Below are 12,948 nucleotides of genomic sequence, written 5' to 3' on the forward strand. Positions count from 1 at the left end.
GTGCACTAATTTTGCTTCTAATTTATAAGACAGTATGTTTATGGGATCACAAATAGTATATATTTTAAAAATCTCCAATGGCAATATTTTGAACTGTCATTTTTCTTTAGAAAAATTGCCATTCAACATGCTATATTTGTAAAGTTTATCACATACCACTGATAGCTGGATTATATTTTATATTTGCACTTTCAAAAATGTTCTCAAAAGATGAAATATGTCTACTTTGGTTGAGAACCTGATCTCCTTTGTTCTATTTTAAAATTATGAATTTCTGCCTTCCTCCCTCTTTTGGTTCTACTCATGTACAAGCAGGAGTGTGGGAACATGTCTGAGATGGTCAAGGTAGTGAGGAGGCTCACCTGTGTGACACTCATATTCTCAACCACACTCACACTCACTCACATACCTATAGGTCTGCAGCTATACACCCAGTGCTGGAGAGCGGTGTTAAAATGACTTTTTGGAAATGTGCTGTCTTCTGCACATGATTTAATCACGCGGGACATGCATAGTGTATGTCTAGACGTTCTGGAAGGCACAGCACTGCAAGGGTTAATGTAGAACACATATAGGCAAATATTGTCAACTATTTTATTCAAATGTTTGGAACTTAAACACAAAATCATCATTAAGTTTTCACAAAATGAGGCATCTGTCGCTTGAAAGGAAAAAAATATTTCAGAAATATGTTTACAGAAATGTAAAAATATTAGGCATCAAGACAGATGTGAATATATTCAGTAACTTGTCTTGTCTGTCAGTCTTCTGCCGAGCTGAAGATCGTATTGTACTCACTCAGCATGAGCTCGGCGATCTGGTTTTGGTACACCATATGGATTGCCATGTTCCCCGTGTCGTTTTCAGCTCTCAGAAGGGTAGGTCCAAATACAATCCCTAAGCTTTGGGTGGACATCAGGTTCTTGGAGGCTCTTGCCACTATCCTGTGGAGAGAGAAAAGAGTTCATTGGAGTTTGAAGTGAAATTGTGGCTACTTTTGAAGGATAAAGTTCTGTGCTCTTGAATTCTTTTTCTTTTTTCAATGTCAATTTCAAGAAGGAAGTAAGGGCAGTGATTGGTTTTGGCAAAATAGAGAGTGCAGCACAAGCACAAAATGTTTCCAGTTCCAGGACAACTACCGCAGCCCCAGTCACTCTTCTCTTTAGGCTCGAGTGTGTGGAGATAGAAGTTGTGACTTTTGAGGGAAGGAGGCATTGTCTTGCACAACTTTTGATACCCATAGTGCCTGGCCATTGTGTGTGCTTAATAAATGTTTGTGGGATGAATAAACAAGTATATTAACTAAAATTACTGTGGACAGGCGACAAGATTCAGCCTTTGAAATGGTAATAGTCAATGGAGGAAACAGGTGAGACATGCATAAAACACCTAAGAATCCAAGCACAGTAACTGGAACAATGGATGCATAGTTGATGATGGAAAGCAACATGAGAACTGTGAAAAAAAATCAGTTTTTAGTGATGGAAGTGACTAAAGTGTTCTTGACAAATGCTAACTGGAATATATTTTGTAGAGAAGGTAGGTTCTAAGACACTTAGGTATATGGGAAAATTCAAAGTGTCTCCATTCATTTTGGATAGCCAGTTTAGCTCATGCCTCAATAAAATGCAGAATCCTGTAGTGTTTGTGCAGGAAAAGAGTCCCATGGAATCACAGAAATGTTCTCTTGTGTGAGAGCTCTAGGGAGAGCTGAAATACCAATGAAACATTAGGATGTGATGTTATTAATGGTGACACATTGCCTGCTTCAACACAGGACTCTTAAAAAGAAAATAAAGCCCCATCCTATACATTGAGACCTAAAAAAAATAATGTTTATTTTTACAATTGAAGCCTACTTGGTTTTATATCAAAATTAGGAAGAGTGAGGCTTTAGTAATGTTCAGGAAATAGGAATAGCATATGGAAGGATAAGGTGCTAAGAAATACTAGACTTTGTACTCCACCAGACATGCCAGCCCAAGGGAAATATGACTGAGGAGAATGAAGTGAAACAAAGGAACTTTATATAGAACTATGGCCATGGAGCCCACTGTGGAATGTTGGAGTGCTGGCTGGGCTTTAGAGGACTCTTCGTCTGGCCTTTGTGGGCCTACACAGTCCTTTAGCAGAGAAGGCAGGAAGACTTGCTTTATTTCTATTCCTTTTCAAACCCAAATCTCTGAAGTACCGCTTCTAAAACCAAAAGGCCATGTCTCTCTCTGAAATAGGCTGAGAAGGGCCAAAGCCACTGATTTGTGTGTCCCCACAGTACAAGCTCATGGTCAGCAAAATGTCCTTGGCCCAATCAATATCAATAATATTCAAGAATTGCTATAAACCATTTTGTCTCATAATAATCCCATGAGGTAGCCTCTATTATTAAGCCCATTTTACAGATAAGAAGACTGAGGCTGGGAGTGGTGGAGCCCAGTGTCCCACAGAGCTGAGGTTCACCCCCCAGCAGTCTGGTTCCTGAGTCCATGGAAGCATCATCACCATGGTCTGTGCTAAGACTCTTGTCCTGAATAAGAGCCGATTTTTCACTCTTCCTTCCCCCACAAGATTATAAGATCCTCTGCATGAGGGTCTGAGTTTTATTCCTCCTTGTAGAATTGTGATTGATAGCCTGGTTATAGTAGACTTGTGGGCAAAATGACTTTCAAATTTGGATTGAATATTCAAGATATTCTGCCTCCCATGTTCACTTTTCTTCTGCTTTAAATGGAGAGCATTTGTACCTGTGAGCACTGTTGGCATGGCTACATTTCTGGAAGGGATTCTCATATTTTTAGAGTATCAGTGAGCTGTCTGAGACTTCAAGTTTAGATTTTCCTTTGGAACATAAGATGCTATGTCACTTTGCTGGTGAATTCACCAAAAGCTTGTAGAATGATTTAAATACCCTCCTAACCTGGAGTTGGGGAAAATGGAGAGGGCCTCTACTTCCCTTTAACACCCCTATTTACTTTGGTTTAAGATCTCTCTTGAGCATTTTCCAGACCCTTTTATTAGAAAATCTGTTAGTAAGACTCATTGGGAAGGAAAAAGAGGTTTTCTCTTTTGGTTTCAAAGTAATACCTTTTTGTGATACCATCTTCTTCATTAACTCCGCTACCAAGTTCAAAAAACAATCAAAACTTGTTAATGACAAAAATGGAAAAATATAATCAATCAATTAATGGAGTACCTATGAGGTGAAATTTGCCTTAAATTTTACCAATTGCTAGCATGGTCTAAGTGATAAGATTGTTCTAGCAGAGAGCAGGGTTAAGAGGTCAGTCATAGGGCTTGGAGAGGATAGAAACAAAAGCAAGAACCAGTCGAAGTATGACAGAAAAAAACTGATCAAGGGCATCTTGGCCAACAGGGGAGACGAACATTAGGCTCAGGGGTCCAGGGAGACTGAAAAGGGAAGGGATGCTGTAAAGATCTTCTGAGGATTGTAGATATGTTGATATGTTTTCTCATTTGAAAATGGCTATATTTTCCATTGGAAGAAGGAACAGTGAGATTTGGGATAGCTCAGAACTGCATCAAACTCACAAAGGCGAAGTTCTGAGTCAAGAGACATCCAAGAGCTGATTATTGGAGGGGCAGTTGTGACTGTCCAGAGGTCGACCTGGAAGAGGTCTATGCCATCTGGAGGAGCTGAGTGAATGCAGGGGTAACAGCTCCCCAGGACTTACCAGAAAGTCACAGCAGGTGGGACTTGGGCCTTGAGCGGAGACAAAGTAGGCTGAAATGGGGCCACCTTTTAAAAATTTTTCCAGGTTTTTAAAAAAATATTTTTCCTGTTCAGCAAAAGGTCTGGTCTTAGAATCCATAGCCAAATTCAAAGGAGGAAACCAAGACTGAGTTTTAAATAGGATAAAGAATAGGAGGCTAGAGCTGCATATCAGAGCCCCCTTTGGGGAAAGGTTTTTCTGCTTGAGCCAGGAGGTCACAGAAGAGGACTCCTGTCATGGATTGCTGCCAAGGCACCAGTTTCCTAAGTTTCCTGTGGGTAAGTGTTTATTTTGTGCTTTTATGCATGTTTAAGTACAGAACATTTATTCCACCTTGAACCTGTATCCTTTGTGTCCATTTCTCTGCACACTTTCTATTTGATTTTAATAAATTAGTTTTGACTTACGAATGCTTTAAAATAATCTTGTTATAAGTAGATTTTACTAAATAAGGCATAGTTTTGTATTCTTGTTGTGTTTGCATTACTGCAGGTTAAATTTTCTTAACAGCTTGGAATTTTTTCCTAAGTTGGGAAAATCAAATTACTTGCAATAGCTCTTTGAAAATCAGATGTAGTTAAGAAGGAAAGTTAATAAGAAAATGTAGCTGGATATTAAATAGAATACATGCTATCTTGCTTATTCACTGTTACAGAATGTGTGTGTGTGTGTGTGTGTGTGTTCATTTCACTGGCACTTTGTGTTCTAAATATCAACCAACCAGCAGTTAGTGTGTTGAGAAATCAATCAGTCTTTCAATGTTCAGGGTAAAGACCAATTTGAGTTTGAAGTCACCAACTACTGAATTATATGATTTGTATAGACAGGCAAATAAATTATCCTATCAACATTTAAATTAGATTAGATGTCTCATAGAAAGTGGGGATAGACATTTCTAGGTAAGAAGGCCCCCAAACTGGGGATGTCTGGGTAAATGTATTAATGCTGTTATAAATGTCATTACTCGAATGCAAACTTACCTATTCTCTACCTCAATAGACTGTTCAAAAGTTAGGTGGTTGGTTTAGAACCACATAGGGAGTTAACCACAATTTCAAAGTATAGCTGAAATGTATCTTGAAAAATTATTTTCATCTTAGAATTTTAACTCAGATCAAGGGATATCATAATTAACTCTCACTGGACATCGTAAATGCCATTATTTATAAAATAACTGGTAAAACACATAGAGGAGGAACATAGGCTATTGTAAAAAATAAAAGCCTTGCATGAAAAAAAAGTCCAGTACCTATAATAGAAAACTTTCAAAAACAGTAAGTTGTATGTCCAGTAGCTGAAAATTTAATTGTTTGTTGGAAGAGAAGATCTGATTCAGAAGTCATATAGGATTTTATGGGTTTGACAATACCTCCAGGAAAGCTTTCACTAAAGTGAGTTCTGTGAAATACTACTCCTGTGATATGATTTACAAAAATAGCATTCTGGAGTAAAATAAGTATTGGAGAAAATTGTATGCCATTTTTTTCTTGGAAATTCACAATAGCATAATAAAGGCCTTGAAAAGTCCTGCAGAAAATATCCCTGTTCATCTTTGTTTAACTCATGTCTTCCCTAACTTACTTGAATGCCGTAGATCCTCTTTCCTGAGTGACAACGAGGAGCATATACTAGGAAATGCCGCTGTAGTGTGCTTTGGTAAAGGCCTGCTATGTAAGTCTGAAAATGTTACGGAGTTTACCCTTCTACGGCACCCTGGCTCAGAATGCTGTAGCAGCTAATGCAAAAAGGTCACATGGTGCTCATTTCTGGAAAGTTCCACCCTTTGGCAGGGCTCAGATTTCATTAGGTCTTAAACTCCATGACAGTGTTATAAATTTTGACCTACCATTTGCATCAAAGAAGTGAAAGAAACTCCCCTTCTGTGGCAAAACAAAGACCAAAGACAAAAGAACACACCGGAATGAGAAAGGTGAGAGCAAAGACGTGGGTGAGAGATTAATGTATGGTGAACTGATGGATGGGTAAGAAGGTGCAAAAACATTTAGAGATTGTAGATCAATATTTGAGAATTCTTCTGCATGGTTGTTTACTCACTATTAATTTATACCCAGGAAATCTTTAGCAAAGGTACCTGATTGTAAGCAACTGGAAGAGCTAAAAATTTAGTGACTGTGAATGCTTGTCTAATAGGAAAAGGACTCCAAAGTATGCTCTTTCAAAAAACACTATTAATACTAGTTTACAAAAATCTGGTAAAAAGAATTCTGATTTTATGAATTTGTTCATGAAATAGCAATTGATATATATTCATTGTAAAAGCAATTCTAATACTGCTACATAAAATTCAAGTTTATAAAATCTTGAAATGGGTAAGAATTCATTTTTCTGGCAAGAGGTGAAAAAGTGATATAGAGTTTATAGCATAAAAAGAGAAGAAATGCCAGAGCTACTTTTTTGTCAGGCCCAAATGGAAGGAGCAATGATCTATCAATCTAACATTATTTTAGAAGCAGTCTATGATCCAGTGCTACAGATGTTGGACCTCAGACAAAAAATCCTCTAGCCGTATGCTGGGTTTTTCCAAAAGTGAGCTGAATTCCTAACTCAAAGAAATTTCTTGATTCCTTTAAATCAGAGCCAAATGACTCAAACTGAAAGGGCTTTACTGTAAAACTCAAAATTAATACTGAATTAAGAAGACCAAAGCATTTAATAACAGTCCAGCTCCACGTAGATATATGGATGCAAACTTGCTTTTAACTCTGTGCTTTGCTGTTACCATAGCAACTTGCAAAGGAAATTGAAAGCCACATAATCGCCTGCAGGACAACTCAAGAGGTATACAGAAGTGTTCCCTTCCCTATCTCTGGAATGTTGTGATTGTCCAACACACATCGCTTTAGGATGGTTTAACTTGAATGGGGAAAGTGTGGTGGTCACACTTGCCTTGCAAAATACAAGTCAGCCACTATATATGAAATGTTAATTGTGGCTTTGACCACTTAAGTGAAGAGAGGCTGTTAAAAATAGAATAGATTTTCAATATGCTCAACTTATGTTTTCTGTGTGCTAAAACTACTTTGGGGGGATCCATGCTAACCATATGCTTGCTTGCCCTCAATTTGCACAAACTATACTGCTGTTTACACCAGCTTTATTATTATTATTATTATTATTAGATATAAGATTGGGGACTCAACCTCAATTTTACCTTCTCTCTTAAAGTCATGGCTCTATGTCAGCACCATTTTCACATATTACAAAAGCAGAAGAGCATTCTCAAAAGCTTTTGCATTTAACACTAATTTGTGTCAAGGTGGTCATTCACTGGTAATTCAGCCATCTGCAAAATTTATAAATCAGTTAATTTACAAATCAATTGGTTCAAACTATTTGTAAAGACTTTAATTTTATATGTATAACCATATTCTTATTTTCTAAAGCCATTTAACAACTATCCTCCTAAGTGGGAATTATTGCTCTATTGTAACATTTTTGCTTTTAAATAATCTTTAAAACCATGTATATGTATTTCTCTCAAAGCACATTATGGACAAGGAGCTTTAAATGGCAGTTATATATTCATGACTGGTATGGCCTTCTTCGCATTTGTTGAATACCCTCTTTGCACTGATTTCAATGCAGAAGATTGAAACATTTTCAATTATTCATTTGTTTCCTATTTTTATTGATTGGACATTATAGGGAGATTCTGAAGTATCTTTAAAGCAATATTCAGAATATCTAATAAGATAAGAGGACTACTGACAAAGTAAAAAAACATAAGAAGTAACCCATAGCCTTCACAGTGACTTATTTCTTGTTGGAATGTGTACTCTATAAGGTGACAACAATCCTTGATAAAATGGGATATTAGAGCCAAAGCTCTTACAGAGTAGATCTTATTTACAAAACACACACACTAACAGTAGTTACCATTTGTTGAATATCTGTTATGTGCTAATCACTGTGCTTCAAACCTATCACAATTTTCAAAGGCACACTTAAAAATCAGCTTTAATATCTTTTTTTCTGATTTCAAGCAATACATTCTATGAGAATCTGAAAAGTTTAGAAAAGTATGATTGAAAAAAACCCACCAGTAGCCACAAACAGTAACTTAATGTAACCCATATTCATTCATAAAAATCTATTGGTATGTACTAGGTGTGGACACTATTCAGGATGTTAGAGATAGTGGAACGAGTAAGGTAGACAAAGCACCTACCCCTATGAAGTTTATAATTTAGTGGGAGACCCAGATGACACTGATCACTGTATGATGTGATTTCAGGCCCTGAAGTACAAGAAAAACTAAGAAGGGAAGTAGTGGTTCTTCTACTGATCCTGAAGACCCTTTAAAAATCCTAATTGCCTGAAATCCATCCCTCAAGACTTATTTACTTAGCATGGGAAGGGCCTGGCTGCCTGCAGATAATACAACTCTCAGATAATCCTAATGAGCAGAGTGGATAGCAGGTGGGGTGCTCAGGAAGCCCTCTCTAGGGAAGGGACATTTGAGCAAAGGCCTGCTTAGGTGCACGTCACAGGGGCAGGAGAATTCCAGACAGGGAATGGTAGGTACAAAGCCTCTGTAGTGAGGTTGTGCATGATGGTTTTGGAAAGAGAGAAGGGGATAGTGTGGCTGGAGTGCAGGGAATGGGGCAAAGAAGGTAGGAGATGCTGTGGGCCTTAGTATTAAGTAAAATCGATATATTGAAAAGTCTTTCCTCCACACTTTGGTGTATTCTTCCCAGCCACCCCCACCCCAGGAGACATTTGGTGAATTCTTCCCAGCCACCCCCACCCCAGGAGACATTTGGCAACATCAGACCTTGTGAATGTCATGACTTGTTGGGATGAGGAATTGCTACTGGCATCTAGTGCATGGAGGTAAAGGGCGCTGCTAAACACTGTACAACATGCAGGGTCTCTGCCCTGACACCACAAAGGATGAAGGAGCCCCAGATGTCGATAGTGCTGGTGTTGAGAAACCCTGCCTCAGGGTAACATTGCAGAGAGGTAATGACTAGATTGGTGGTCCTCAATAAGTGTACATAAGAATAATTTGAAAACCTTGTTAAAACCCAGATGGTTTGGCTCCACCTCCAGATTTCTGATTCAGCAAGTACAGGGAAAGACCTGAGGACCCATGTTCCTCACAAGTTTCCAGGTGATGGTCCAGCTGGTCCAGGAATCACACTTTGAGTTAAGACTCTTGTTTGCTTAAAATGTGATAATGGGTGAGAGGGCCTACTAATCCTCTAAGCAAAATTATAAATTAGTATTACTCTTTCCAAAATAATTGCCAGCTGATAGGTGAAAAATAGTCTGTCATCCCTTCAGCTTAGAAATCTTTGAATTTAGAAAACGGGAAAGAAGTTTAAAAATGAAACCAAATGAACCAGCCATGTGAATTTTCTCCTCTGTGAATAGCTGTTCTTACCTCCTGTCCCTTTTCTTACTGACAACACAGAATTTTGTTTGTTTGGTTATTTATTTTGTATGACAAAATTAAAGCGTGGTCTTTGAAAAAAAAGTACTGATCAGGAGTATGTAAAAGGAAAAAATATGCCCTGTTTCCTTGTCAAACTTCTCCACAGTCACTCTAATTAATACATGGGTGCTCTTCTGGATGTTTTATTATCTATCTGTCTGTCTGTCTATCTATCTATCTATCTATCTATCTATCTATCTATCTATCATCTAATCTATCTATCTACCATCTATGTATGTATGTATGTATGTATCTGTCATCATCTCTATCATCTATCTATCTATCTATCTATCTATCTATCTATCTATCTATCTATCTATCTATCATCTATCTATCCATCCACCCACCTAGCTTTATAAAAAAGGAATAAAAAATACATATATGCCACAATTTGCTTTTTTTCCCCCTTAACTATATATCATAGGCATCTTTCCAAGTCAGTATATATATATATATATATATAAATACCTCATGTGTTTTAAGAAGTTGTTACATTTCATAGTATGGTAATACCTTCATTTATTTAACTATTTCCATTCTAGTGGGCTTTTAGGTTGCTTCTAATTCTTTACTGCTACAGATAATGGTACAATGAAGATTCTTGTGTATATAGAGTTGTAAGTTTTTCATGTATTCAGAAGCATAACATTTCATTATTTTTGGTATGCTTTTATAGTCTCACAATTCTCTTGTTCCTTAACTTTATGTATTTAAATGTTTATGCGGTCCTATCTAGTACTGTTTCTTTTGGAATGTCTACCATTGTTTTTGTTACTATAAAATTCATCAGTTTAAAGAGATCAGATAAATATCATCAAGTTTTCTTCCAGTTTTATTTAAATTAATGATTTTATTTTTCAGCATATCTCTAATTAATCTTAAATATATTTTAGTGTGTGAAATGGATGGTAATCTGAATGAAATCTTTTTCCAAAAGCTAGCTAATTTCCCCCAGTAACATTTGTTGAATAAATCACCCATTCTCCATTGATTTGCTATGCTACATTTCTGGGGCAGTTCCTACCCACACACCTGGAGTAGTCCACTTTGCTGATGATCTCTGCGTGTATTCTGAACTAGCACTCTACTGGTTAAAGCATTTTAACTTTATTATATGTTAGGAATATTCATCCTATTTTTTTCTTCTTCAGAGGCACAAGAAAATTTCCAGATGAATTTTTGCAGATCAACAAAATGAGCCTGAGAAAGATTGAATAATTTGATCAAAGCCATGTAGGAAGTAGCAGAGCCTAGATCTTTATTACTCTGGGACATAGACAGTCCTTCTGCAAATAATTAAGATGCCAGAATTTTAAGTTTGAAATCAAGGGGCTTCTTAATAGTGAGGCCTGAGGCCTGAGGAAGACTTGGGAGAGAAGCGAATCAGAGAGTCAGCAAGAAGTCTTGGGTGACATATTTTGTTTTTTTAATCACCTAATTCACATCCAAGGATATATTTATGGAGAGGAGAAGGGTGTTAAGGTGGAAGAAAAGTCAAAGTAATACGTAAGTATTGCCGTTTCTCTGAATTCACACAGTTTTTTAAAATTCTGAAAGTATTCATTTCTCAGTGTGAATGGAAATGCACTATTGGTGAGATAGATTGAGAATTTCAGTTATGGTTTTCCTTAGGTGCTTTCTCTCAAGCTTTAAAATGGTTTTGGCCGTCCACATGTGGCCATGTCAGCAGTAAAAGACGCCTTAATTCCCATTCCCTGCGCTTTGCTGATTAACCAATAACCACTGATAATATCACCATCCTGGGAGGACACAGCCTTAGAATTGGGGAGAAATGCTAGAAAATATATGTTGGGAGTATTTTTAGAGGGGAAAAAATTGTAAGACTGTTATTATTCTCTACCTGAATTGTCCAATAAGGCCTTTTAAAAACTAGTATGTGCTAGTAACATTTTATATAGAATACTGAGTGTTATACATAGATCACCATTAATTAGGCCAAGCAGAAAAAAGGCACCTTATCATAAGATATTAGTAGAAAATACAGAAATAATGTTTGTCTTGTGATGTCAGATGAAACTAAAAGGAGGACCACCAGTGTGCAAAGTCAGGATTCACCAACCTCTCTTCAATCTTTCCTTTTCACATAGGCGGACAGAGTAGCTCTTCACTTCCCACTAAGGGCATCTACATGAAATCTTTGGCAGTTTTCTTGAAAACTGTCGCCTTGTTTAAAAGCTCTCAGAATAGCTGAAGAAGAGTCCGTTGCAATTTGGGTATAATCATTCAACCATCCATGCTTAACATTACTTTCTGAAGAAAAATAAGTTTTACCGTGACTTGACTTGGAGGGAGACACCGCACATTTAGAGAGCACGCTGTTGAGTGTGAGCAGCAGAGTGACATGCGTGTAACAGCGTGGCACCCAGATGACCTGCATGGGGGCCGCGAGTTCTCTGTCACCCAACCGTGACGGTTAGTGAACAGGGCAGCGATCCTTGTCTGAGAAGACGTGGGGATGAGGAGATCGAACCCTTCAGGGATGAAGGAATGAGGCGCTGCATTGGGTCAGCCCTCTGACCAACAGAGGAGATAACGGAGGGTGTGCGGCATCTAGAGCGGACAGTGGAGGAGGGAAACGATGACCGTCGTCGTGGGCTCAGGCCCAGCTGAAGCTACACGGCTTGAGTTCATCCTTCTAAAGCTTCCACCTCAGAAGTTCCCCCAGGAAGTGAGACTTCCTGGAGTGCTGGGGAGCTGCTCCCCACGCACACATGAAGAATGGATTTGAGTGGCACAGACGGTGGCCTGTGGTGGACACAAGATGTACTGTCTCTTCAAGGAAGGAGGGCTGCCCCAACTGCGGGTGGCAGCGCTCAGTGCCAGGCATCAGTCAGCCCCTGCAGTTTGGTCCAGCTGAAGAGAGCATCCCCCCAAGAGACGCTTAGAGGCGGCCCGTGGCCAGTGACTCCTCACAGTGGGGGTGGGAAGGCTGAGCCTTTTTGGTGCATTGGATGCACCAGAGATGCTTCAGAGCTCCTGTAGGTTGACTGGGCTGGGCCCATATCACATGATTTCTCTTTCTTCTCCATCCTTCTCTATCCCTCCTTCCATTTGTATTCATAGATATGTATCACCGGTTCAAACCCACCTGCGTTGTAACCATGAGCTCTGGGGGATCAGAGATGCTCCAGTAGAAAGAGAACTGATCTGAAGAGAGGTACTGAAATCTAGGCCTGTGATTCTGTTGTGCCAGGAGAGAGAACCCCCTGCTCTAGGGAAAACCTGCAAGCTGGGATCTGAGGATCTGAAGTTCTCCCTCTCCGCTGACTGTGTAGTCTCAGACAGGCCTGAGCAGTTCTCGGAGCCTCATATTCAGTGGCAAACAACTCATGAGTTGTTTCGAAGATTAAGTTAAAAAATGTGTGCCAGACCATTTGCAGATTATATAAACATTAATTTTTATAATATGTGATTACTTCTGCTCCTGTCAATTGTTATTCTATAAACAAGGAAAGGGAGATCAGAGATCATTGATTTTCCACTTTGGCTAAAGCTTTTAGAAAAACAAAGGGATTGCACAGAGATTCGGATTTCGTTGTCCAGGATTGAGGCCCCGGTCTCTGAGTTTCTAAAAAGCTTCACAGGCAAATCTGGTGTGCGTCAGGTTTAACGACTTCTTGGTTAAATGACCTGTCCAGAGGTGTCACAGCCAATTAAGTCAGAAAACCGAGACTCAGATCTAGACCTTCTCATGTATCTCTTGAGTTTTTTCTGCTATTATCCGTGCTGAGGTTTCATTCT

General features: G+C 38.7%; 1 protein-coding gene across 4 annotated transcripts in view; it reads right to left on the reverse strand.

Annotated features, from left to right (window-relative positions):
- Positions 1-580: 580 nt before the first annotated feature.
- The window catches only part of ARHGAP15 (Rho GTPase activating protein 15), a 602,975-nt gene continuing 590,607 nt past the window's right edge, over positions 581-12,948 (reverse strand). For 3 of the 4 annotated variants that reach the window (XM_036912736.2, XM_036912735.2, XM_057505630.1), the window contains one exon: positions 581-944. In XM_036912736.2, coding sequence (XP_036768631.2) covers positions 761-944 — 184 coding nt within the window. In that variant the 3' untranslated portion in view covers positions 581-760. The remainder of the gene's footprint in view (positions 945-12,948) is intronic. The other variant, XM_036912738.2, reaches the window with a different exon arrangement.

Source organism: Manis pentadactyla, chromosome 8 (assembly GCF_030020395.1).
Source record: "Manis pentadactyla isolate mManPen7 chromosome 8, mManPen7.hap1, whole genome shotgun sequence".
In the NCBI taxonomy this organism is placed as follows: Eukaryota; Metazoa; Chordata; class Mammalia; order Pholidota; family Manidae; genus Manis; species Manis pentadactyla.